At 45.5% G+C, this 27,789-nt stretch overlaps 1 protein-coding gene across 1 annotated transcript in view; it reads left to right on the top strand.

The window, feature by feature from the left end:
• Positions 1–4,523: 4,523 nt before the first annotated feature.
• Positions 4,524–27,789, top strand: part of PTPRQ (protein tyrosine phosphatase receptor type Q) — a 414,802-nt gene continuing 391,536 nt past the window's right edge. Inside the window, exons 1-5 of the mRNA XM_029597117.1 lie at positions 4,524–4,777; positions 8,619–8,756; positions 17,504–17,648; positions 19,877–20,131; positions 21,935–22,152. Of these exons, the coding sequence (XP_029452977.1) occupies positions 4,586–4,777; positions 8,619–8,756; positions 17,504–17,648; positions 19,877–20,131; positions 21,935–22,152 (948 nt within the window). The 5' untranslated portion in view covers positions 4,524–4,585. The remainder of the gene's footprint in view (positions 4,778–8,618; positions 8,757–17,503; positions 17,649–19,876; positions 20,132–21,934; positions 22,153–27,789) is intronic.

The raw sequence follows: 27,789 nt of genomic DNA, 5'->3' as shown, positions 1-27,789 counted from the left end.
TTTTTTTTTGTTTTGTTTTTGAAGCCTCCCCCTTAAAAGTGATTATTGCAAAATGTTAGGAAAAGGACTGAGGCACATCAGCATGAAATAACCCGAACATTCAGCAGATTTCAGCCTACAGAGCTAAAATAACTTGCTGATGGGAATATTCAGGGCTTGGGAACGAGCCCATCTCTTGGTGCCAAAGGTCACATCTCTGAAACTCAGGGTAGTTTTTTGATTGTTGTTATTCTGCACTGTTCTGTGCCAGACTGGAGACCTGTAGAGCTTATTAGGGCTTTCATAAGCCTGAAATCTCAGAGACTTAGCTCATTTGTTTTTAGACAAAAAGGCATAGCTAGCTGCTCCGACTGGCTTGAATGTCAGAGGTATTTGCTGCTGAGTTTAAATACCAGTGTGCTCTGCGATGCTAAGCAGACTCGGCATGAAACATTATGTGCAATGCAAATATTCCAGTGCATGCTTTTATGGCATCCCCTTGAAGAACTGCACATAACTAGCAAGGAATGACTTAAACGCATGACATGTTTGTATGTAATAGCCCTACAAACTGAAAACTCCAATTTTATAGCCTGCAAAGTGACTGCACAGAACTCCAATACAATTTGAAATAAATGTATTTACAACCTTGTTGCAGATAGCTATTTAACTTAAAAAAAAACAAACAAACACCATCATGAGAAGATTATGACATCTTTTAATAAATGATGAGATCAATTTTCATTTACTTTAGCATTGTTAATTATAATTCATATATAACTACAACCATATTCCTGAAGTAATATTTCCCAAGGTTGGGGTCTCGTGGACATGGAAAAGTCAAAATTCCCGAGCCATTTAAATTAGGGGAAAACCATGAAAGTCTTTGTAAAATGTCTCTCTCCAACCTGTATCCACCCCCTGACCCTCCATCTCCCTGCTCTGTCTTTCGTCCTCATTCTCGCCACCTTCTCTCATCCCAGCTCTTCTCTCCCACTCTCCCTCCCTTACTATTAGTATCTCTCCATCTTGCACCTTTGCCAGCCTCGAGCGCTGGGCACGTCACTCAGGTGTGGTCAGGTGTGTGGTGGGGGTGGGGGATCCAAAGCCCCTCTCGCTGACAGACTCCGCACCCTGCCCCCCCCCCCCCCCCCCCATATCTTGTTTCTTGCTAACTTTGTCCCAACTTTCTCTTTGCCTGTCCTCATCCTCCTCCTCCTCCACCTGTCTAGCTTGCCGGGGCTCCCACTCCCGGCGCCTGAAATGGGCTGGAGGAGGAGGAGGAGAGGCTGCTGCCTGCTGCAGTCTCCATGGAGACCTCCTCTCAGTCCAACAAAGGGAAAAGGGCGAGCGATGGCCAGGACAAATTGGGGATAGGAACAGCAGAGAGGGGGTGGGGGGAAGAATGGGAGAGAAGGAGGAAGGATGGGAGGGAAGGAAGGGAGCAAGAGAGAGGGAGGGAGAATAAGGAGAGGGGAGCGAGGGAGGGACAGAGATAGCCAGGGAGAGAGGGAGGGAGAAAGCGAGGGGGGTGCGGAGGAATAGACACGAGAGGAGGTAAATAGTAGGCGAGAGGGGAGAGAGAGACAATTGTGGGATCTGGAGCAGAAGAAGGAGCTCCCGGACGCCTCTCAGGCCTCAGCCGGCAGCCGGGGATCAGACCGGAGACGGAGGCGCGAAATTTGAAAGCCGAGCCGCGGCCCGGACCTGCGGGAATGAACCGGAAGGTAATGGGACCGTGCTGCCCCGCCCGGGGGTTCCGCGTGGGGGGGCCGTGGGCCGGGGGAGTGCGCGACAGCAGCGCGTTAGTGGCGGGCGGGACCGTCCTGCCCCGCCCGGGGGTTCCGCGTGGGGGGGCCGTGGGCCGGGGGAGTGCGCGACAGCAGCGCGTTAGTGGCGGGCGGGGGGGGTGTCAGAGAGGTGTGAGTGGGGGGTTTGAGAGTGTGATGGACACGCGGGAGGATCTGAGAGGGACACGAGGGGACGTGACGGGGTCTGAGAGGTGTGAGGTACGCGCAAGGTGAGTGGGGAGAGTGGGGGGTTTGAGAGTGTGATGGACACGCAGGGGGTCGGACATGAGAGGTGTGAGGGACACGAGGGGCCGTGCGTGTGTGGGGGGGAGGGGGGGGGATCTGAGAGGTGTGAGGGAGAGCCCGAGGCAGCGCCTCTTTCAAAGGAAAGACAGGGTCAGGGGTGCAGTGCAGTGACCGAGCACAGGCAGTGATTCCCATACTTGACTGCAAGAATTGCTCCTCTAAATTAGAGAAACCTCCGGTGAAAGGCCTGTTGGAAAGGAAAACGCTACAGAAATAGTGGTGACTTTTTTTTTTTCCAATTTGAGCTGTTTGTCATAAGATTGCATGGACAATTGTATAGATCTCACTTTATACAAAAATTGCATTGATACACCAAGTCTTTAAAGTATTGGAACAGACAAGATAAATCTAAATATAGTTTGTAAAAACAAATCTAGTATAGGAAGTTACTTTCTAACGTCCGGGTATTGCCCGGACATCGGTTTGTGAGTATAAAGTTCTGTTCTTCATTCTAAGCTTTAGTTGTTCATTTTACACATACACCTACAGTATATGTTCCTGAACCTGCCATATTATGTATCCTATCAGCCCATCTAGCAGCTAGTGAAAAAGACAGTTTTAGAAGTGTACGTTTATTGTTAGTCCAGTTGGATAGGTAGAAATATAGGTTAGCATACAAGTTTGCAAGTTAGACCTTTTTATTGAACTAAATACTTTTGTGAGTAGCTTTGCAGTTTGCACCCTTCCAGGGCCATCCTTATGGAAGGGAGGGGGAGGCACAAATTGGTTGACAGTTCCGAGCCCCATGCTTTGAGAGGCCCCATGCTTTGATCCTCTTCCTCCTCCTAAACCCTCACCATGGAGGGATCCTCTCCCCACAAACCATAACTTCTGACTGAATCCCTATCTGCCTCCTCCTCTTCAGATTCCATCAGAAAAGGATGAGCACACATGTTGGACCCATGACAGTAGGCACAAGGAGGGGGTTTAGTCAGCGCAAAATCTGAAACGTGCGCAGTGGCGCCTACCTAGGTGTGAAGTTTTAGATGATTGCCGCCACTGATCCCAAGCTTCAAACCTGTTCAACAGATTGAAGGTGGTAGTGGAGGAGGCAGTCACAGGCAGGAACCTCTTTTCTCATCCTGCCGGCAGGAGGAAGGGGGTGGGGAGAGGATCGTGCGAGCGGGAAGCAAGGAGGTAAGATTTGGGGAGGGCTGATGCCAAGATTGGGGGCCCACTCAGACTGATTTCCCCCAGATCCCTTGGCCAGTGAGGGTCAGCCCTGCTTCCCTTCCTAAATTCACTGGATTGATCTGATGGCGGACAGAGATCCTGAAAGCTAGTCAGAAATGGATTAGTTTCTTTGGCGACCTTTGTTTATATATTATCGATATTGTACTCGTGCTATGCAATAGGGATGTGAATCGTTTTAGGACGATTAAAATTATCGTCCGATAATTTTAATATCGTCTTAAACCGTTATGGAACACAATACAATACAGATTCTAACGATTTATCGTTATAAATCGTTAGAATCGTGAGCCGGCACACTAAAACCCCCTAAAACCCACCCCCGACCCTTTAAATTAAATCCCCCCCCCTCCCGAACCCCCCCCCAATAACTTAAATAACCTGCGGGTCCAGCGGCAGTCCGGAACGGCAGCGGTCCGGAACGGGCTCCTGCTCCTGAATCTTGTCGTCTTCAGCCGGCGCCATTTTCCAAAATGGCGCCGAAAAATGGCGGCGGCCATAGACGAAAAAGATTGGATGGCAGGAGGTCCTTCCGGACCCCCGCTGGACTTTTGGCAAGTCTCGTGGGGGTCAGGAGGCCCCCCACAAGCTGGCCAAAAGTTCCTGGAGGTCCAGCGGGGGTCAGGGAGCGATTTCCCGCCGCGAATCGTTTTCGTACGGAAAATGGCGCCGGCGCCGGCGCCGGAACCCTCGCTGAACGACCTCCTGCAGTCGATCTCCTGCCGGCGCCATTTTCCGTACGAAAACGATTCGCGGCGGGAAATCGCTCCCTGACCCCCGCTGGACCTCCAGGAACTTTTGGCCAGCTTGTGGGGGGCCTCCTGACCCCCACGAGACTTGCCAAAAGTCCAGCGGGGGTCCGGAAGGACCTCCTGCCGTCCAATCTTTTTCGTCTATGGCCGCCGCCATTTTTCGGCGCCATTTTGGAAAATGGCGCCGGCTGAAGACGACAAGATTCAGGAGCAGGAGCCCGTTCCGGACCACTGCCGTTCCGGACCGCCGCTGGACCCGCAGGTTATTTAAGTTATTGGGGGGGGGGGGTTCGGGGGGGTGGGGGATTTAATTTAAAGGGTCGGGGGGGGGTTTTAGGGGGTTTTAATGTGCCGGTTTTTCGATTTTTCGATTTTTAACGATTTTTAACGATTTTTCACGATATTTTACCCCCCCAAACGGCAACAATACGATTCCCTCCCCCTCCCAGCCGAAATCGATCGTTAAGACGATCGAGGACACGATTCACATCCCTACTATGCAACGTACAGACATTAAGGTCATATCATAGAATTGCATTTCTTTGTGTGGTAAAGACACGTCAGTATATGTTACAGAGCCATACAAAGCAGGAGGAATGCGCATCTTCATTTGAGCTGAAGTTTAAACATTTTGTTTTCAACGTTCTCTCTTCTGGAGCCATTAAGTTGGAGAAGCCATTGACAAAGGAGGGTTCAAAACTTTCCGTCTTCATGGACAAAGCAAATCTTCTGCTGTTTCTAACAGAATGTATCTTTCAGGTAAGAGCATTTTGGTTGTCTCTTTGAATGGTTCTAGATCAGTTAAAAGCTCTGAAGATCTTTACCCTTCTTTGAAAGTTCCAGTTTTAACCAAGCTAAACCCGTCAGACTGCTCCGATGATGCGGGTCTGCCAACAAGGGGGTGACGAAGCTCTGTCAGTTAATCGTGCAGTTTTATTGCAAGGTCTCAGTTCTGCAGATCCATGCACTGCATGGGGTTCTGGCTTTGCTTGTCTCTTTTGCTGGGGTACTGTACCATAGGGGTGTGCATTTGTTGGAAAATTCTGACAGAATGAAATCAATTTCAGTTTTCTTCATTTATTTATTTATTGGTTTTTGTATACCGTCACTTGGGTTCCACCGTAACGGTTCACAACAATAAATAATAATACACAATAAATATACTAAAATCAACTTCCTAGGACTAAAAAATAAAACAAATTACAATCATTCAGATAAAAACAACTCATAAAACAATTAAATAAACTTATCCTACGGCTGTCCCTCACTCCTCCTATCTTACAAATAAAAACACCCAAACCATCTTCTATAAAACAAGAAAAAAAATAGTTAGAACTGTAAAATCATAGCATAAAAACAGAATTTAAGATGGGTTGGGGTAGGCCTCCTTAAAAAGCCAAGTTTTTAAAGCCCTCTTAAATTGTTTAAAATTTGTCTCCATTTGAATCTCTGCGGGGAGCATGTTCCATATTTTAGGGCCTGCCAGGGACAGAGCCCTGTCCCTTACTTCATTCAGCCGTGCTGATTATACTCTGGAATAGGGCAGGGCTCTCCCCAGCTGCAAAGAACCCCCAAACCCCTCAATCCCTCCATCCCCTGCTGCAGTTATAAATGGCATCAGCCTGACTCAGGGAGCCTGGGGGGAGGAGGAAGGGCCCGAGGTGACTCTACAGTTTTTACATTTTCTTTTGGGTTTTTTTTAGTTTCATTCTTTTTTGTTTTCTCTATTTATTTCAAATAAATACACAATGATTCAAAACAAAAAAATAAAATGGAAAAAAAAAGCCCCCTAGCTGAAAACTTTGTTGTTGAGCAGTCTTTACTTGCAAAAGTGAATTTCTAATTAAATTACTGGGGAAACATTTGATAGAACATTTAAATTATTTCTTATCAGGAGGTGCAGCATTGGCAAACATTGCAGATTTCCACGCTGGATGATGTTTTGTACCAAACATTCGGGCCGATTCAGTAAAGTTCGCGGGAGAGCAGGCGAATGCACAGGCCACTCGCCTGTGCGCGCGATACAGTATTTAAATGAGGCCCGGCGGTAGAAACGGGCAAAAGGAGGCGCTAGGGACACTAGCGCGTCCCTAGCGCCTCCTTTTTGACAGGAGCGACGGCTGTCAGTGGGTTTGACAGCCGACGCTCAATTTTGCTGGCGTCGGTTCTCGAGCCCACTGACAGCCACGGGCTCGGAAATCGGATGCTGGCAAAATTGAGCGTCCGGTTTTCGACCTTCAAATTTTTTTTTCTTTTTTTCTTTTTACTTTTTTTATTCTTCAGGACCTCCGACTTAATATTGCCATGATATTAAGTCAGAGGGTGCACAGAAAAGCAGTTTTTACGGCTTTTCTGTGCACTTTCCCGGTGCCGGAAGAAATTAGCGCCTACCTTTGGGTAGGCGCTAATTTCTGAAAGTAAAATGTGTGGCTTGGCTGCACATTTTACTTTCTGAATCACGCGCGAATACCTAATAGGACCGTCAACATGCATTTGTATGTTGAGGGCGCTATTAGGTTCGGCGGGTTGGACGCGCGTTTTCCGCCCCTTACTGAATAAGGGGTAAGGGAAAACGTGCGTCCAAGGGCAGGTTAACAGTGCGCTCCGTCGGAGCACACTGTACTGTATCGGCCCGTATGAAATAGGAGGCGTGTGTAACTTGTTTGTGTATTTCAGGCAGTTTTAGCTGCTGCGGTACAAACTCTGTTTAGCTCCGTTAAAGTTAGGTGTGTGCATATGGAAAACGAGAGGAAGCATTGTGGTTTGTCCCAGGAAGAGTAATGTTTCCTGCTTTGAATTAAATAGAAAACCCAGGAGGGCTTTCCTACAAGGATGCACTTTCACTGACATTCTAATGAGATTTTCGGTTTCATCTCATTTCATTTTTAAAACAAAACGAAAGAGAAATGAGCAGAATTTAATTTGTATTTCTTTCATTTCATTTTCAAGAAGCCACCAGCCCCTAGGCCCTTCTCCCTCCCTTCTGAAAAAATATTCCTGGTGCCACAAAAGTTTAAAAATTGAGGTCCCCCTAGACCAGGGGTGGGCAGTTCCAGTCCTTGAGGGTTGCAAACCAATCAGGCTTTCAGGATATCCTTAAGGAATGTGCACAAAATAGATTTGCATACAACAGGCAGAGAGCATGCAGATCTCTCTCATGCATATTCATGAGGTATATCCTGAAAACCCAAATGGTTTGCAGCCCTTGAGGACTGGCATTTCCCACCCCTGCCCTAGACCTCAAATGAGATTCCCTAGACGCTCCTGCTCCTCCGGGGCACTATTTAAATATAGTGCTGGCTGGACCTGAGGTCAGCGCTGTTTTGATGTATGGAGGTGCGTTCGGTTTATTTCATTTCAAATCATCCAACTGGAACAAACAACAAATGAACAAATAACGCACAAAACAAAAACCAAAAGAAACAGAAAGAAGTGTAAGTGCAGCACACCCTTATTCCCTTCTTGTAGAGTTCCTGAGTATTAGATTTCGGAAACTGATGTATTTCAAAAAGCCCCACCCCTTCAACTGGGCTGAAAACATCGATCCCAACAAATCTTTTATTCGAGCTGACAAATAAATACATAAAGGGGCCTTGTGCCAATGATAGTGACCGGTTTTTCTCCATCCCTGTTGGGACCAGGGCAAGAAGTAACAGGCTTGAGCTGCAGCAGGAAAGCTTTAGGGGAGATAATATCATGCATTTTGGATCAGTAAAATTAGCGGTGCTCTAGGGGTGTGCACTGTGCAAAAGGTTTATTTCGCTCCATTTTTTTATTCGTTTCATCTCTTGGTTTTTTGTTTTTTTTTTCTAGAAAAGGCAGGAGCAGGCAATCCTGGGGCTCCCCTGTCACCCTCTCCCCCGTCACAAAAATCCCGAGTCTACAAAACAAAATAAAGTTCTGCTGGGCCTTTTCCCCAACCTCCGCACCCATTGCGGAGTGCGGACCCCCTCCCCCCTTACCCTATTTGTCAGCGTCTTCACGGGATAGAAGTGACCCCCAGGTGCTTCTGCCCCACTGGTGCACTATCCAAAATGGTGCCGGTGGGCCCTGAAACCAGTGCCTTTTTTGAATAGAGAACTGGAGGTGCAGGGGTGTCTGTGCATCGTGGTTGCGGGCGGGGATGGGGAAAAGGCCCAGTGGGGGCGTTTGTTTTATTTTTTAGAATCCCAATTTTTGTGGCAGGGGAGGGTGAGCCCCGGAGCTGGCTGAAATTGCGTTTTGGTTTTCTGTCATTTCATTTTGAACAGAGAATTTCACTAACATTTCTCCATTTCAACGGAAGCACATCTGCAGTGTTCTTTGGAGGCGATAGAACCTCTGCCATGGGCAGCGTTAGGCACACATCTGTCCTGGATGATTTTGGGATAGTGGATCCCACCCGCAGGTAAAAAGATGGACAAGAGCAGCCTCTTCCAGTGCTGTCTCTCTGTGCCCTGCAGAGGTTTGCAATGACTCTCAGCACTGGGTGCGTGTATAACGGGTGGGGAAGTGGAAGGAGAAAGAGGGAAGGTGATAAATAAGGCTTGGGGCGTGGCATCATTTCTTTCAAATGTGATTGTTCATGCTTTGTGGCAGCAGAATTTCGTTTGTATTGCAGATTGTAAAGAGCTTAGACTGTGGTCAGGAGAAAGAGCAAATCGCAGCCGTTTCTGTTGCGTGGTCCGATTTCCCTGAAGGAGAGAAGCCAGAGTTTTACGTTGTGTCGCATCGACGCTTGGACGCCGCCCATCCCGAAGTAAAACTCCATTTTTTGTTTAGGAATCCTGGCCGTCACAGTTGCTTAAACCTTGCGTTGGCCGTAGAAATCCATCCTTGCCTCTTTCTGGAGAATGAAAAGGGGGAAGCCTTAATCACGAAGAGTAGGAGGTTCGCCTTTGGAGCTCCTCACTTTAGCCAGGGTCCGAGTCCTTAACTCTCTGCCGAAAGCCGCGCAGAACCCGTGTGGGGAATGGCACTGGGCGACACTTACTTTATTAAAATTACACTAGCCCATTTTAGTTTCACATCACTTATTGTGTTGTTCGGGCCTTTCTAGAGACATCCTCGGTCACAAATCCTGACATAAAGGTACAACTGCAATTGGGGAGAGGGGGATTGATGATTAGCCCCATTCATCTGGGGAAAAACACACAAGAAACTGTGAGTCCAGGTGCAGGAAATTTGAAGGGGCATTATGGTTCTCTGAACTTTGTGCATCCATCTGGTTAGACCCTGTCATTATTTAAAGCCAACTTTCTGCCAATTTATCAGTTCCACGTTGCTCTGCATTGCTATGTAATTGAGTCAATATCATATGGATGTTATAGCAAAGTAGCCATTCAACCTTGGTATCTCTGTTAAACGTCCTTACAGAGTATGTGGAGTATGTTCTCTCCTTCTCCTTGACAGGTTGAAATTGTCTGAGGAAAGCTGGTACATGACAGCACATTCTGTTTCTTATTCAGCATTATAGAATTGCATGCCTGCTTTATGAAGTTTTTAAAGATATGCATAAAATGGCAATGTTATGTTGTGGCTTTATACTACTTAATCATGCAGGGCAAGATTCATTCACATTGGAAAAGCAGAAAAACGTGTCTTATGAAAATAATCACATCCTATAAAAAAAAACAAACAAAACAACTCACAGCTCCAAGGCCCTGCTTATCTGGTAAAACATTTGTAACCCCCCTTCATGCAGAGTTTAAGACTGGCCCCTGCTTTGAATAGCAGTAGGGGCATGACCCTCATTATAACTCTTCAGATATGCGGAGCTGTTCTCCTGTGATGCCATCAAGATCTGGAACTGGATGAAGGAAGCTCACTGTAAATACTTCTACAGTGATGCCAGCTCAGACTAAGGGCAGGAAGCCAAAAGTGCTTTAACACACTCAGATAACAAGACTATCTTATCTAAGTATGTTGAAAAGCATGTATGTGATCCAACACCATAGGAAGTAATAGGGAGAAATAAAGTAAGACTATATTAGGTAAGTGGAAAAACATTGCTTTAAATAGTAGGGCATTAAAGACAATGCAGTGCGGAAGATAAGAAGGGCTCATATGTGAACAGAAGATCAACAAAGTTAATAAAGGGCTCATTTAGCCTAGTGGTTAGAGCAGCGGGCTACAAACCAGGGAAACCAGCATTCAAATCCTACTGTCACACCTTGGGTAAGTCACTTTACCCTCCGTTACCTCAGGTACAAAATTAGATTGTAAGCCCTCTGGGAATAGGGAAGTACCTGAATGTGATCTGCTTTGAAGTGCCAAAAAAATGGAATATAAAATAAATACATTTCATTGCCATGTCTTGCTTTGCTCATATTGCATTGTTAGCAGCACTGCACATGAAGGAGGAGCAATCTCTTTACAAGCAACTCCTGCCTCCTACTGAATAGGCAGAAGCTTTGGTCCCCACTCCATCCCTCCTAGGATAGCATGCTTTGACAGTTCAGAGCTGCAATATACAGACATTGTCTATCCCTTGTGAATGTGCTACATCTTAGAAAGCTTTCTAAAAGTAAAACTATATACTTTCTTCTGTAGAATAATAATTATCACATTGGAAAACCACACAAAATATGTGTAATTGACTGTTTAAGATTTAATGCTATGTTTTTGCATGAATCTTTCAGTTACTATCTGAACTTGTGCTTTCTACTGAGAAATTACTACTTACCTGATAATTTCCTTTTCTTCAGGACAGTCAGATGAATCCAGAACAAATGGATTATGCACTCCTACCAGCAGATGGAGATAGAGCAAGCTGACGTTGCAGTATATATACCCCTGCAGTGACCTCAGCCTGGCAGTATTCTCTTCAACAGCATCTGTGTACAGAGTAGTCAAAAATCTTGATTAAAAACAACTAACCATGTCAATACTTAGCCAATAGACAACACTGAGCTCCGATAATAATATAATAACACTAGTCTAAGGACTGGAGTAACACTTACCACAGCCAAGGGAGGGAAGCCAAGGGAGGGAAGCTGGATACATCTGACTGTCCTAAAGAAAAGGAAATTATCAGGTAAGTAGTAATTTCTCATTTCTTAGCATCCAGTCAGATGAATACAGAACTAGTGGGATGTACCCAAGCTACTCCTGAATAGGGTGGGAGGCTGTCCGTGGTCCAGACAAAACCGCTTGCGCAAAGGTCATGTCCTCCCGGGCCTGAACATCCAGGCGATAAAACCTGGAAAAGGTGTGTAAGGAGGACCACGTTGCAGCTCGGCAAATATCGACAGGAGACAACAATCTGACTTCTGCCCATGACACTGCCTGAGCCCGAGTGGAATGAGATCGAACCTGACTAGGCAACGGCTTCCCAGTACCCACGTATGCAGCCATGACTACCTCCTTAATCCAGTGAGCTGTAGTAGCCCGCAAGGCTGGCTCTCCCTGTCTAGTACCACCATGAAGGACAAACAGGCAATCCAACTTCCGCAAAGGTTCAGTAACCTCCAGATACATGACAATATGTCTTTTGACATTCAAGGGTCACAACAGACAATATTCTTCTGCATCTCTTTCTTTATCCAAAGACGGCAGAGAGATGGTCTGATTCAAATGAAGCTCAGTGACCACTTTCTGTAAAAAGGAAGTAACAGTACGCAGCCTCTGGAGTCATCTGGAGAAATGACTTCTGGCAAGACAAGGCCTGCAATTCGGAAACCCTACGCACCGAACAAATTGCCACAAAGAACACTGTTTTCAAAGTCAGCAACCGCAAGGACAAAGTATATAGCAGTCTAAACGTAGGGCCTGCCAAAAAACCCAAGATCAAATTAAGACTCCACAAGGGCACTAGAAACTGTAAAGGAGGACGAAGATGTTTCACTCCTTTCAGAAAATGGGCCACATCAGGATGAGCTGACAAGAATCCACCATATACCTGACATCTGAGCCGCTACTTGTACCTTTAAGGAATTAAGAGGCAAGCTTTTATTCAAGCCATTCTGTAAAAATTCCAAAATAAGCAGAATCTTGACCAAAGAAGGAAGAGTATCTTGATTCTCACACCAGGCCTCAAACATCCTCCAAACTCTCAGATAGGCCAAGGAAGTGGAGAACTTTTTAGCTCTTAGCAAGGTGGAAATCAATGTGGCACATTTCAGCAAGCGATCCCTTTCAAGGGCCATACCGTAAGAAATAATTGAGTCGGATCTTCATGAAGGACAGGTCCCTGCTGGAACAGGTTCCTATGTGCTGGAAGTCGAAGAGGTGAATCCACCAGGAGCCTCCACAGATCTGCATACCATGGTCTCTTGAGCCAATCTGGAGTGACCAAGAGCACCAGTCCCCTGTGGAGTTCGATCCTGCGAATCAATATGTCCAACATGGGCCATGGAGGAAAGACATATAGCAACTTGTTTGCTGGCCACTCCTGCATTAGGGCATCAGTCTCTAATGACTTTGGATCCCTTCTGTGGCTGAAGAATTGTGGAACCTTCGTGTTGTGTAGTCACCAACAGGTTCAGGAACGGGAGACCCCCAGCGATCCTGAATCAGTTGAAACACCTCGTCTAAGAATGCCCACTCTCCTGGGTCCAGACTCTCTGCTGAGAAAGTTTGCTTTGATATTGCCTTTGCCTGCAATGTGTGAGGATGAGATCATCTGGAGATGCACCTCCACCTATTCCATAAGTTGATCTATTTCCAGTAACACTTGCTGGCTCTTGGTACCTCCCTGCTGATTGATGTAAGCCATAGTCGTTGCATTGTCCAACATTATTCAGACTGACCAACCTTTCAGCTTGTTGCCGAACTGCTAACATGCCAACCGGATGGCCCTGGCTTCCAGCTGATTGATGTTCCAGAGAGAGTCTTCTGCATTCCAAAGCCCCTGCACCATTATCTCTGGACAGTGAGCTCCCCAACCTCAAAAACTTGCATCCATTGTCAGCACTAGCCAGTCTGGTGGGGATAGGGAGACTCCGTTCCGTAGATGGTCCTCCTGCAGCCACCACTACAGTTGGGAGGATATCTCCATCGACAGATTGAGCCAAATCAAATAGTCCTGAGACTGCGGATTCCACTGAGACAGCAGAGAGCACTGAAGAGGACGCATATGCTCCCTTCTCCATGGCATCACTTTCATTAAGCCAAGAATCTGCGGGTAAGACTATACAGTTGGGCACAGAGTGTTCAACATCAGACAGACTTGAACTAGCAACTTCCAAATTCGAGCTTCCGGTAGGAACACTTTGCCCTGCTGCATGTCGAACCAAACCCCCAAGGTATTCCAGTGACTGAGTAGGATGAAGTCTGCTCTTGGCTAAGTTCACCACCCAGCCAAGCTCCTGCAACAGGTAAAGCATCTTGCGAATTACCTGGCTGCGCTCTCTTCCAGTGACTTGGCGAGAATCAGCCAGTTATCCAAATATGGGTGCAACAGGATTCCATTCTTTCTGAACGCTGCTGCAACTACTACTATTACCTTGGGAAAAAGTCCTGGGAGTGGTGGCCAGACCAAATGCAGTGCCCGAAACTAAAAGTGGTGTCCCAAAACTGTGAACCGCAGGAAGCACTGATGCTCTAATTGGATGGGAATGTGAAGATTTGCCTCGGACAGATCTATGAAGGTCAGGAATTCCCCCGACTGCACAGCCATTATTACTGAGCACAATGTTTCCATGTGAGAATGCTTCACTCGCAGATGACGGTTGACGCCTTTGAAGTCCAGGATGGGACGAAAGGAGCCCTCTGTTTTTTGCACAAATAAATAAATGGAATATTGCCCTGTATTTTCTTGAGACATGGGCACTGGGACCACAGCCCTCAGACTGAGGAGCCTTGTCAACGTAATCTCCACTGCCTGCTTCTTCTGCGGAGAGAGAGAGGGAGACGCCATGAACACGTCCCGAGGAATACTGCGAAACCCCATCGCATATCTGTCTCGTATCACTTCCAGGACCCAATGATCTGATGTGATCTCGACCCACCTCTGATAAAAGAGAGAGAGAAATGACCCCCCTCAGCTTCTGTTCCCGGGGTGGGTCGGCAAACTTTCATTGGGAAGGTCGGGAGGATCCACCACCCGAGCCTGCACCTTGTCTGGGCTATCAGGGATGAAAAGATTGAGACCTTCCGAAGGGCAGAGTCCTCTGAAAGGTCACGCCTCTATAGGGCCGAAAATGTTGGGATCCTCTGGCATGACCTTTCATGATAAGGGAGCACTGTGCCTGTCTCTTATATTCTGGCAGATGAGGAACCAGAGATTTGCCCCACTTACTGGCCAGTTTCTCCAATTTGCTGCCAAACAAGAGCAAGCTGTGTAAAGGCAATTTGGTGAGATTAGCCTTGGAAGTTGCATTGGCTGACCAATTCCTCAACCATAACTGGCACTTGGCCACCACAATCAAAGCCACCCCTCTGGCTGAAGTGCGGACCAAATCACAACCCGCATCTATCAAAAAGTCAGCAGCCGATTCCATAACTGACCTGGGATTTAATCCAGAGTAATCAACCTACTGGGAGAGAAGCAAACGAGTGATCCACCAAGGAACAACAAGAAGCGATCTGCAAAGTCATTATCATAGCTTCAAATGGCTGATTAAAGATAGTCTCAATCTTTCTATCATGAGTATCCTTCAAGGCCGCTCATCCTTCCACGGGAATAGTGGTCTGCTTGGAGACTGCACACACCAGTGCATCTACCTTTGGAAAACATAAGCACTCTCTCATCACCGGGTCCAGAGGATATAGGCCTTCCAAAATCTGACCCCCCTTTGATAATAGCCTCTGGGGCACCCCACTCAAGATCAATCAGTTCTTGAATGGCTTCCAACATGGTAAAAACAAGAGGCTTTACACAAGGAAATCAAAATGGGATTTTTCTTTGGCTCAGAAACAGGATCGGCCTCATGAACTCCAAGCATAGTCAAGATCTGGGAAATCAAGGCTGGTAGTTCATCCCTGTGAAAGAACCACAACATAGTTCTATATGGTTCCAATCTAGGGGGGATTTCCCCATCCTCAAGAGAGGCAAGATCGGCGACATCATCCGTGGGGTCCGGATCGCCAGCCAGAGGAGTAGTCGGTGCGAAACAGAATGTCCATGCAAGGTTCCTACTTGTACCTCTGCTCTAGGAGCATGGGACAGAACCAAGGACTATGCCTGAAGAAAAGATTGTAACCCCTGGAAAAATTCTACCCATGAAAAAGTAGAAGCATCCAGACCGGGTGGTATCCGAGGAAAACTCACTGAGCTACCTTTCCCTGCTGAGGGGCTAGTTAGGGGAGTTGCAAATTCAGGTGCCCCACCTGGGACATCTTCACCCAGACCCACTTCCGACTGGGAATAACCAGGCTTAGTGAAATCAGAGGAAGACAAGTCACCCTGAGCCTCCAAACAGCACTGGCACAATTCAGCGGGAACTCCTGGCAGAGACGCCTGAATATGACAAGCAGTGCAAAGAGAGAGTCACTTACGCTTCTTAGGTACAGGTGCCATAATAGCCAACAAGGTGCTGAGTGATGGCTGGAGGTGTGCGTCTAGCTACTGTTATTGTTAAAAATATAAACACTTAAGTAGGCGCCCAAAAGATATGCATCCAATAGTTAAGCGCGCCCACCTAGGTGATCGCCCAGGCAGCCAACAGGAAGGCGCACAAAAAAGAAAATGCACAGTGCTAGATGTGCGCTGACATAAGTGTGCGGCCACTAGGTGATGCTTAACATTGGAGCTCAAAGGATAAGGCTTTACTGCGCACCCAAAAACTGGGCACACAAACTGGAAGAACAGCGAGACGCACATGCCTGTAGAGAGCAGCCTAATAAAGCACACAAAAAGCCATTGTGGCCTACCACACAGTGTGCAGCAAAAGCCTCAGAGTGGGGCCTAGCTTAGATAAGCTGCTCAACCCGCTGGGCTGCCCAGGTCCCTCGACCTCCCAATGAACGGGATGAATATTGGAATGGCATGCCGAGCATGGAGACCGGAGGGAGGAAGTCCTGCAAGTAAAACCTCTCGCTAAGTTTCTGTAGTTTAGACTTTTTTTTTTTTTTTAATTTACAAGAGCTCAGCCTTACTTGGCTGAGCACAGAGATGATCTCCAGCTACGGGGGGAGAGGACGTTTGCAGTCACTGTCGCATTTGGCTTCCAGCACCTGCTGACTTTCAGCTGCTCAAGCAGCTAAGCCCATGCCGGAAAACCAGCTACTGGGCCAAGGCACACCTTTGAGGGACCACGGAAATCACCTCAAGAAACCTCAACTGGGGGAGGGATCATTTGGTATCACCGCAGGAGAGCGGGGCAGTAATTTTCTTCTTAAAATTGAAGCAATCCCCAGTGGGGAAATGCATATCCACCATCTGTTGGAGATGGAGAATAATAGTGGGCTGAGGTCACTGCAGGGGTATATGTAGTGTGACGTCAGCTTGCTCTGTCTCCATCTGCTGGTAGGAGTGCAGAACCCAATTGTTCTGGATTCATCTGACTGGACACTAAGAAAATTATATTTTCCATGTAGTGTCAAACGAAATGTACACAAGTGTAGTCTGTCAGCATCTTCTATACATTTCTAACTTGCTATTTATTTAAGTAATAAAATCTAACTCAGTGGGCATAAATCAGCTTGATAATGACCCTGGTTCTTTATTTTGGTCAAAGCTATGACAAAATATGAGCCAAATAGTAATTGAAGAAATCATAAAAGAAAAATCAGCAGTGGAACACATGAAAACTGCCCCCTTTTTATTCAACATAAGAATATGGAAACGGTGAGGGCCTTATTTCAAAGAGGTGATAGCAGGCTGAGTTTAAGTAAGTGCCTCCTGGTTTCCATACCCCTATGATGATTAAGATGCATTAATCTCTGGCCAGTTATATGCTCTGCTGAGACATGTGTCATTTCCAACCTTATGAATATTTTTCATTGTACATTATCACTTATGTGCATTCTGAGATGTATCACGCAGTGAGAACATTAAGAAGACTTTGGGTCATATTGTAACCGTCTCTTTTTAGTCAGTAAGGAGGTCCAGACAACTGATCCGTAAAGATAGACTTTTATTGCCAGCAAGATGCAGCTAAGACAAAGGCTCAGTACAACTGCATGCCACGCCCCCTTAGGAGCAAACTTTTATGCACTTTACAACTCTTATCTTTCACACATGCGTTCTGGTTTTTGCTGAACAAACATTTCACAATATGATTGCTCTGTTTTTGACCTAAAGCTGTATATGATAGTTCATATACATTTCTGTCATCCTTTTGGGTCGTACCATTGGTTTTCTCTTTCTTTATTTTGTCCATATTCGGATCACTGAGATTATAAAATCTTACAAACTTTACTTCTTACGTTTGGTTTCTTTTAAATATAAAAGAATCCAAGAAACGATATTTGTAGAGTAGATCCCAACACAACAATCACCTTCAAATGTTGTTTGTACTTGATTGGCAACTCTGCATGATGCTTTAATGTTTTGTAATATTGAAATACAATATAACACATAAAATCAATTAAAAAAATATATATATTCTCTGCATTTTATAGAATTTGAGAAACATTCCTGCTGTTCAACAAAAAATTAAGAATCCTGCAATACAGCTGGATAAACTAGAGGAAAATCACATATATGAGGTCAGAATAGAATCAATGAAGAATGGGGATATTTTAAGTGTCAAATCATTTCAGACATGTAAGTATTTTAGTATGTGAGTAAAGCTTTTGCCATCACTGTGTCTCCTGTATTGGAAAAGAACAGAGAATGCACAACATTGATCCTCTTATGTTGAAAACTAAGTGAAAGTAAAAAATTCACTTTAAAGACTAACAGTTATGCAGTAGTTATTTGATTTTTTTTATTGATCAAACAATAAACGGTAACAAAAATGTTCATTTCAGGTTTTTAATGCCAAGGCTGAAAAGGTTGATATGATCTGGAAAGCTTTGAATCTTTTAGCTAATCGGCCTAATTCTGGAACAGGAAATTCCTGACCCAGAAGGCTTTATTGCTCTATTGTGAGCCCTTCCCACATCAAATTTCCAGGATAGATCAGGGGATCCTGGCGGATATACTGTATATGTTTTTTTGGATCCATTTATATGGGCAGATGCCTTTGCATTCCAGAAAGAAGGCTCCGTTAGTTCTGCAGGGAGCTGCTTGTTGCCTTTTAAAGCGCCTTTTCAATTTTCCGGGTTGTTTTTTAAACTTTTAAATATTTTCTGTTTAGAATGTTTAACCTGGAGAGGGAGAGCCAGCCACGCTTTGAAAAGTCACCCATCAAATGAGAGAGAAGTGTAGAATAAACTTAGTGGTCCTCACATAAAGAGTGGACAAATCTTCAGCATGGATATATATATATATTTATTATTTATTTTTAATTTTTATATACCGACATTCTTACATCCGATGTAAATCATATCAGTTTACATTAAACAGAATAGCAGGAAATAAATTTCCATAGTCTAATAGAATGAACATTTCTAATTAAAATTGTTAACAAGCGAAAAGAAAAGGTAAAGAATTGGAATAAAGGTTAAATTACAGAAAAATATAAAAGATTTTTTTTTTTTTTTTAGAAGCACAAGGGTTGCACGAAGGGGTGCACAAAGGGGAGAGCCCCTTTGTCGCGCCCCTTCAGCACGCGATGCACGGCGCGCCGCGCCTGATGGTGAGGTGCTTTTCAACCGTATAAATATATATATAAATATAAATATAGCTGTTTTATTCTTGCAGCAAGCTCCTATAAATTGAATTCCAAATAATCGATTTCATAAAGCTCCGGTAGTTGCTGTCTCACAGCATTCACGTTGTGCTTTCATATTTTGGGGCCCTTGAAGGCTTTATGAAATTGTCCCAGAGCAGGCAGCCTGGAAAAGCTTCTCCTGGTCTCCCTGCCTGGATGCGGAAAAGGCATGGCTGTGCATTTTCCACATTAGATTGCCACTGGGAATCGGAGATGAATATTAAAAGGTGAATGCAGGCATAAAAGCTTCTTCCCAGGACAAAGACAATGATGGCACTAATTTGGATGCTTAGCCCCCTCTTTCCTAATAATGCTGGGCATGATCAGTAATTCAGTTACAAAGCAAAAGGGGATCAAAAGGGAAGAAATAAAACCTAGCACAGATAAAAAAAAAAAAAAAAAAAAAGAAAAGTCAGTGAAATTAATAGAAAAGTTGCCCCTGGTCATGATCAGATTATCTAAGAATGCTGCCTGTGCAATATACTGGCTTGAAACTCATTATTTTTGTGATTTTTCAAATTTTAATCTTGGGTTTTTTTTTTTACATATTATAAGATTAATGTTATGTTATGGACACCCTTGAAAGCATCTCTGTAAAATAATTCGTGCACTTTGGACTGCATGCTGGAATTCATTCATGTGTTTCCAGGGCACCCAATGCATGCTTCAAATAATTATTTATACAGAGTCTGTTGTGTCCTGGCAATAATTAAGATACTCTGCAAACAGCATCATTGTGAGATCACTTTACTATCTATTGGGCTGCAGGTTTGTTTAAGGGAAAGATATCTTTTTAGTGGATACATTAACCTTCATAGCTAATATTTACAGTATGTAACTATATATGTAGAAGAATTTACTAAAGAATTGAGTTCACTCCCCCCCCCCACATTTTAGTCAGTTTATTATACTAGCAACACTGACTTTACATTCAAGAAAGAGAAATTTATTTATTTATTACATTTGTATTACTCACCCCAATGCTGAAGGGTACAACAATATATAATAACAATGTGCAATTAATAACAAATTAAAATGAACGGCATCGCCAACAGCAATATTTACATTAAAAAATACAACCCACACAATATCGCATACAGAAAAGCATGGATATCCTCAACTATCACCTCATCATAATCTAGCACTGTAATAAATTCCAATATTTTGTTTTTATTAGGTAGAGTCACAGTGAACGACATCAAAACAGTTATCACAAGAACATCTGTATCTTTTAAACTGAGTCAATTGGCTCGCGAGTTCTCGGTTTCGGTCTCTTTGAACGCTTCTTCTCAGATCCTACCGAAGCAACATCCCTTTTACGAATGGGATAATCTGCAGCCTGGAACCCGGTACAGTTTTGGGTTTGAGTTTAAGCAGTTGCACCCTGAATTAATAAATGTGTCTCAAAGTTTGGACATCGAGATTGAAACAGGTAAGCTATGATTGCTGCCCTGGGTTAATTTATCTGGAGCCTGAAAGTTTTACTCTTTCATGCATGGATGCCATTTGTGGATGTTGGTTGTCGTGTTTTCAAAATGCCCTTTGTGCTTCTGAGAAAGTGAAATACAAACGTGTGCCACTTGCAACATCTGAAAGCCAAAGATTTCAAAACAAGCATCAGTTACATCTAGGAAAAAACAATTTATATCATCATCAATCTACATAGGGCCTGTTGTAATCTGGTGTGGGATAAAACAGTGCACACAGATTCATAATCTAAAGTTAAAATATTTTGTAACCTGATGCAGGAAGCTAAAGGTTTGCTAATGACTCGGGAGTTAAAAAAGTGTGCTGACTGCAAAACACGCATTCATTGCAGATTTGAACCCCGGGGGGCAGTGGAGAAGTCTCTTAGATGTGATGTAAGTACTCAGACATGGTTAGTGCACATAAAATATGATTTATGTGCAGAAAAATACTTTCAGCTTGGAAAAAATGTTTTGTGTACCTAAAGGTGAATATTAACAGCACAGCAAATGCCAAAACTGGGAGATATGGGAATATATCGGGCCGGTACACGCTGAGTGGATTTTAAAAGGCACCCACGTACCACATCTGCTGCAGTGCGCACACAAAAATGTTCCCAAAAGGGGGCGGGGCATGGGCATGGTCTGGATAGGGCATGGGTGTTCCTGGATGTCACTTTAAAATTTCCATGTAACTACTTATGCACACACTGTACAGTGGAACTTTACTTCTGCTATGGATAGCGTGTAAGTAACAAAATAAAACAACCTAGGCATTCAGCGGGGTTTTAAGGGTTGGGGTTAACGGGAAAAGAGAGTCTATTAAACTAAGGGGGACTGGAAGTCCTACCCATTGCCTGAGTGAAATGGAACGGACCGGGAAAAGTGCTAATGGCATCGGTGTGCACATCTATTAAAATTCCCCCACTTATGCGTAGAAGCATCATTTGTGTGCACAGATGTTCACCCACTTAAAACTGAGTGCACATGTGCACGTGGCAGTGGCTGTTTATAACACAAGTGCATTAATGCACATATGTTATAAAATAGCTACAGCCCTGGGCGTGAGCCGGCAAATGCGCTGTGTTTTTTGCATGCAAAGCGTGTTTTTTGTGCATAGATGCCGATTTCAGGCCGGCGTCAGAATTTCAGCTTCTGCCCATAGACTGACACAAGCGCTAGAAGCTTTACTCCACCTCTGACCAGGAGGAAAAGTTCCAGCACTAGGGTAAACCTGAGTTAAGCCAGCAGTGGGGGGTAATAATTAAAGCCTTGATTTCCAGATTAGCATGTGAGGGCTCTAAACAGAACACATGGTTTTACACTCGCGTTTTGTGTGTGCGCCCATCTGCGGGTAAAACTGTGCACGCTGCTGAGCACACCTTAATCCATCAAGCCCATTATTAGAATATTTCTCTCTCTCGCACTTTCTGCTTGATAATTCCTTTTAGGCAGATGAGTGGATTATTAGGAGAGATGCCGCTGAACCTATAGGTGTTAGCCCAGTGCTTCCCAGCCCTGTTCTGGTAACCCACAGCCGGTTGAGATTTCAGGATATCCGCAATGAATGTGCATGAGTTGAATTGGTGCACACGGAAGATCCCGCAGATGTAAATGTGTCTCATGCATATGCATTTGTGGATACTGTGAAACGCAAACTGGCTAGGTCAGGGAAGCTCTGGATTTGCTCCGTGTCGTAAGGGACAGTTTAGTTTTGTTTTTTTTTCCTTTATGGACTTGTATCTGCTTTACTTATTGTTTGCCACCAGGTTCCTGCTCTCCAGGATGGCTGGCATTTAAGGACAGCTGCTATCAAGTTAATGAGCACTGCAGTTCATGGAGTGATGCACAAGACCTCTGTGGATCTTCTTATGGGGGAGCACATCTAGTTAACATAAAAAACAAAGAGGAATATACCTTTATATCGTCTCACCTGAGAGCAAGCAATCAGCTAATCATGATATGGAGTGGTCTAAATGACAGAGTGGTACGTACTGTTTGTCTTTGCTCCGGTTGTGACTCATGTATATACTGAAGTTGGAGAACATATGATTTATTAGGTCTTTATAAGTTGTGAATTTAGGGGTTTCTTTTCCAGCTAATAAGGGGTTCTTTGGGGGTACCAAAATCAGCACAGGTGCTATTGTTGGGTACATTTTCTGGATGAATTAAATTCATGCATTTGCGCAGCTGAGGAGTCATTAGTGTGGAAAAGGCACAGAAACAAAGCAGAGGATCCAGGTTAGGTAAGGAGAGAGCACCTCAGGGTGTGGTGTTTTCCAGTGTTTGATAGATAAACCTCTTTTTTTTTTTTGGCATTGGGGTGTTTTATCGGGGTTTATTGGTTAAAACCTGAAATCAGAAGCCCTAGTTATAAAGTAGATGGTGTCATAGGATGGTCTCTCACTGCAACATCGCCATCCCATGCCTCCAGCTCCTCCCTATCATCTCTGATGTCTCCTCTTCCACACCTTCCCCCTCTTTGTCTCTGAGATTGCTTCCTCCTATGTTGATCTCCTCCATATGCGCCTTGCACCCCTTCACTCTACCCAGTAGGGATGTGCATTCATTTTGAAATGAAATGAAATGAAAAATGCCACGAAACGGGCTGTTTTGTCTTGGTCATTTCAAAATAAAACATAAGAATCCCCCCAAAAACTTGTTTTCATTTTCCATTTTGTGCACAAAATTTGAAAATTGTGTATGCAAAGTGCAAACAATGCAGAGAAAATTAATTTTATGTTCAGAGTTTACATTTTATAATTTGCTTACTCAAAGATGGAAAACAAAATGAACAAAAGGTCACCCCCCCTCACATAAACCAAAAGGAACGAAAACTAAACTAATTGGTGTGCACTCCCTTAGATTCCAACGGTAGCAGCTCCTTACAGGCTGTTTTGGGGTTTGCTCTGCGTGTCTCTCCTCTACACGTGACTCTTCTGCTCCTCCTGGCCTCAGCCTCTAGATATCCTCTGCTTTTCATTCACTGCGCCCTAGGCCAGAAAAGCAGTGCAAGCTCCTCGCCTCTCGGAGGTCCTCTCAAGCCTCTGCATCTGCCAGACTGCTCTTCAGACTTCATACTGCTTTTCTTCTGCGGCAGAGATGGCTGTCAGCTCCAGTGCAGAGTCGTCATCGGGCTTCTCCAGTTCCCTCCCAGTCTGCTCCAATTAAGAAGCGGACTGGGAGGGAACTTCCCTACTCCCTACCCCAACCTCCCTTCCCCCTATCCCTATCTTAGCCCCCCCCCCCTCATTTTTTTAACTTATTTTTTGCTCCTGCAAAAAATAAGTTGCACCTATTGCCGAGGCCTGGCTCTTGTACGTATAACAGGGGTTACACGCGCGGCCGGGCCCCTTTTAAAATATGCGCGTGCAAGGCCCCTGTCTTTTATGTGCACGGGCCATTAAAAATCCAGCCTTATATTATCAAAATAATTTTTTTGGCAAGTGTTACGGGTTTTTCATACCGATTAAATACAGCTCATGGTGACTTCATAGGAGCAAAATTAAAAAAAAAAACCCCATCCTGGAGTCGGTGCAGGTGTTTCCTTGCAAGTGCATTTTGTTTGATTGCTGGTACCAGGAGTTAAGTCCATGCTACCCGCTTGCCTTCAGTTCTAAACAGAATATCTTAAGGAGCTTTTAGTAACCAACAACAGAAGCAGAGAGACCTCAGGCTGCTTGCATGAGGCTTTTCTTTCCAATAACCAGAAACATGCCGATACAGTAAAGTTCACGGGAGAGCAGGCGAGCGCCTGCTCTCCTGGCGCGTTCACAGGCCAGTGTCCTGTGCGTGCGATTCAGTAAACTAAAATATTTAAATTAGGGCCGGCGGTAAAAAGAGGCGCTAGGGGCACTAGCGCATCCCCAGCGCCTCTTTTTGGACAGGAGCGGCGGCTGTCAGAGGATTTGACAGCCGACGCTCAATTCTGCCGGCGTCGTTTCTCGAGCCCGCTGACAGCCACGGGTTCGGAAACCGTACGTCGGCAAAATTGAGCGTCCGGTTTTCAACCCTTGAGCCGCGGGCCGATTTCAAATTTTTTTTCAAATTTTTTTTTTAACTTTCGGGACCTCCGACTTAATATCGCCATGATATTAAGTCGGAGGGTGCACAGAAAAGCAGTTTTTACTGCTTTTCTGTGCACTTTCCCGGTGCCGGCAGAAATTGCAGGCGCTAATTTCTGAAAGTAAAATGTGAGGCTCGGCTGCACATTTTACTTTCTGTATCACGCGGGAATGACTAATAGCGCCCGCAACATGCAAATGCATGTTGCGGGCGCTATTAGTCTCGGGGGGGGGGGGGGGGGGGGTTGGATGCGCGTTTTCGACGCGCTATTACCCCTTACCGAATAAAGGGTAAAGCTAGCGAGTCCAAAACGCGCGTCCAAATGCAGGACTGTATCGGCCTGAAAGTTAGTTTTGATGGTGTGATTGGACATCTCCCCTTAACACCATTCATCACTGCTGGACTGAGAGCATTGCCTATGATCTGGCACTGATGGGGGCTTGAGCTGAGCCCTGTGCTTTCTCACTCACAGCGCCCATGACCAGTGTCCAGTTTGCTTCTTCTAGCAGACAACAAGAATGTGCAAAGCAAATGCTCTGTGTCAAACCTGCAAGCCACTGGATAGCTTCGGCAGTTGCATGATTTACAGAGTCTAGGGTGCCTGAGAGTGAGCATTGACCACAGTTTGTGACGTGATCCGTTGTCTGATTTGGGTGTCCACAATCACACTGGATTGTCTTTGGATTTCTGCTTGTGGAGGAGAAAAGGGCTATCCGGCCGAGGGTTGTAAAGTGATTTATACAGAGCCACATCTGTCTCGGGAAGTCAAAATCATACAGAGCTCTCGCAGGATGCTTGATGAGTTCCTTATTATTAGGAATCTCTGTTGCATTCTATAGGGCACACCAATGTTCAAGAATGGGATTGCTTGCTTCTAGTTGTTTCACGTGTTATCACCTTAAGTGAATTGAAAAGGCACCCAAGTAAATTATCTTGTAATGGAAACTATGGCTGCTCTTGGATTATATTGAGCTGTTTTACAAAAGGTTTCCTTCTACCCTATGGCCCAGGCATTTCAGCAGGATATGTTAATATGTTTTAAAGACACAGCATTTCACCCAGAAAGCAGGCAAAATTAAAGACACATGAGACTCAAGCTACAATTAGAAGTTAGCAAAGAATCTGTTTTCTTTAACATAAATGTCCATAAATATATTTTTTAAATCGTAACCTGCACCCAGGGGAGCATTATTTAGAAAGAACCTAGAATTGTAGGTATGCAGGTACTTGCACCTAGAATGCCTATTTTGATAGTTTTCCTCTGAAAAGCGTTTGCTTAGTTAAAGGATAGTTTTAGAAGAGTGTACCAGAGCTAGCAGCATTATTCTGAATTTCATTATAGGACTGCAATTTTTAGCTCTATCTGCAGGTGGCACCTGTAGGTCATTGCTGGTCATCACAGTTAATGCATACGTGCAGAGCACGTGAACAGAACTGTATTTGTTCAGAAAAATAGACATCAAAATAAGAAGCCAAGTGAAGATGTCAGCTGTCATATCTATTTTACTGTATGCCATGTTTATTTAGCTAGATAGAGATAGCCTACAATTTTATATACCTGAGTTTACTATTTCATAAGCAGGAGCACTGTTTCATTTTGTTTTATAGCTTTTGGCTGGGATTTTGCATAGGAAATCCTAATCTGAAATGCCATATAGTGAGAACAAACATGTTGCACAAGACTTACTTTAAGCTGACTACAACTAAATTGCAAAATCAAATATGTAATTATGTATGTTACTTTCTCCTACACTTTAAACTTTGCTTTCAGAAGGAGAGAGTTAATTTTTAGTGCGGCATTTGCCCATGGGCCAGCTGTTAAACGTTATCTGTTGCAAAAATGTCTTCATCTGTGGGAGTCTGGTCAGTTTAATTAGCTGAAGAAAGAAGTTCTTGTGAGGGTGACTTCGTTTTTTTATGCTCCATGTGTTGTGATGGACGGAATCCGGAAGTGGACCCTTAGGCCGACTGCCCCGCAGGAACAGTCGGGAGGCAGAACTCCCACTGGGCAATTGGAGCTTCACCTGGAAACCCGCGACTCCTCCAGAGGAGCTGTGAGAGCCCGGGTCGCTAGGACTTAGGAGTCTTCGCCCTGGAAGTCCGAGGTCCCCCCAGGAGGAGCCCGTAGGGACCCGGACCGCTGGGACTTAGGCGAGGATGAAGAAACCCAGGAGTGAAGTACGGACCGGAGTCTAGGCAGGCGGCAGGCAAGCAGGAATCGGAGTCACGGACCGGGGTCAAGGCAGGCTGAAGACAAGCAGGAATCGGAGTCACGGACCGGGGTCAAGGCAGGCTGAAGACAAGCAGGAATCGGAGTCACGGACCGGGGTCAAGGCAGGCTGAAGACAAGCTGGAATCGGAGTCAAGGCAAGCAGAAGTTCAATAAACCAGGCAGCAGGCAGAATCACGGTCAGACAGACGGAATCCAAGGACAGGCAGCAGGAATCAGGAACCGGGTTAGCAGCAAGGCAACTAGTACTTCAAAGAAGGAACCTCGTTGCAAGGCAATTCGAAAGCCCCGGGTCCCGGTTTAAATCCCTTACCCGGCGTCTGACATCACGGGGGGCATGTCAGCACATCCGGGTGCTGACAGCAGAAAAACCCGCCCGTCGCGCGCGCGCGTTCCCCCGAAGGGGAGGAGTCCCTCGCGACGGCCGGCGGCGTTTCGCACGAGGAGGAACCAGGCCCATGCTGCCCCGAACGAGCCCCGAGCCCGCGGACCGCGGCCCAGACCCGGGACCCGGAAGGAAGGTAAGGGCTCGGACGCCCCCGTGGCGGCCGAGACCGCAACAGTACCCCCCTCCCTTACGCCCTCTCCGCCGAGGACCGGGTTTCCCAGGATTGTCCAGATGGAACTGAGTTAGCAGAGACTTGTCCAAGATGTTCCGAGCTGGTTCCCATGAGTCCTCCTCGGGACCGCACCCCTCCCATGCCAGCAGGTACTCCCAGCGACGGGCGCGGAAGCGGACGTCCAGAACCTCTCGTACCCGATACGTATTCTCTCCTGAAGAAGAAGAAGAAAGTGCATCCGAAGAGGGGTGATGGAAGCGTGAAAAAACCACCGGTTTCAGCAAGGAGACGTGGAAAACGTTATGTATGCGAAGTGCAGAGGGAAGGCGAAGTCTGTAGGATACCGCTCCTATACGTTCCGCAACTTGAAAAGGGCCGCAGTAACGGGGGGCCAACTTGCGAGAACGATTAGGTAGGTGAAGGTTCCGGGTGCTTAGCCACACCTTGGTGCCAGGCAGGAAGACTGGCGCTGGACGTCGGTGGCGATTAGCAAACTGCTGAGACTTCTTCGCGGCGATGGAACGGAAACAGGAACTGGTATTGGGGCCCGCGGGTGGCGACCAAACACAATCTGAAAAGGCGTTTGACCCGTGACGGCATGGGTGTGATTGTTGTAGGCGAACTCAGCCCAAGGCAGAAGAGAAACCCAGTTAGTCCCCTTCTCAGAAACAAAACTTCGGAGGAAAGTTTTAAGAGTACGATTTGTGCGCTCCGTCTGACCATTGGTCTGGGGGTGGAAAGCCGTGGATAAATTCAGCTGTACCCCAAA

The sequence above is a fragment of the Rhinatrema bivittatum genome, chromosome 4 (genome assembly GCF_901001135.1).
Source record: "Rhinatrema bivittatum chromosome 4, aRhiBiv1.1, whole genome shotgun sequence".
Classification (NCBI taxonomy): Eukaryota; Metazoa; Chordata; class Amphibia; order Gymnophiona; family Rhinatrematidae; genus Rhinatrema; species Rhinatrema bivittatum.
Note: the sequence above shows the minus strand (reverse complement) of the source record. Positions and strands in the feature narration are given on the sequence as shown.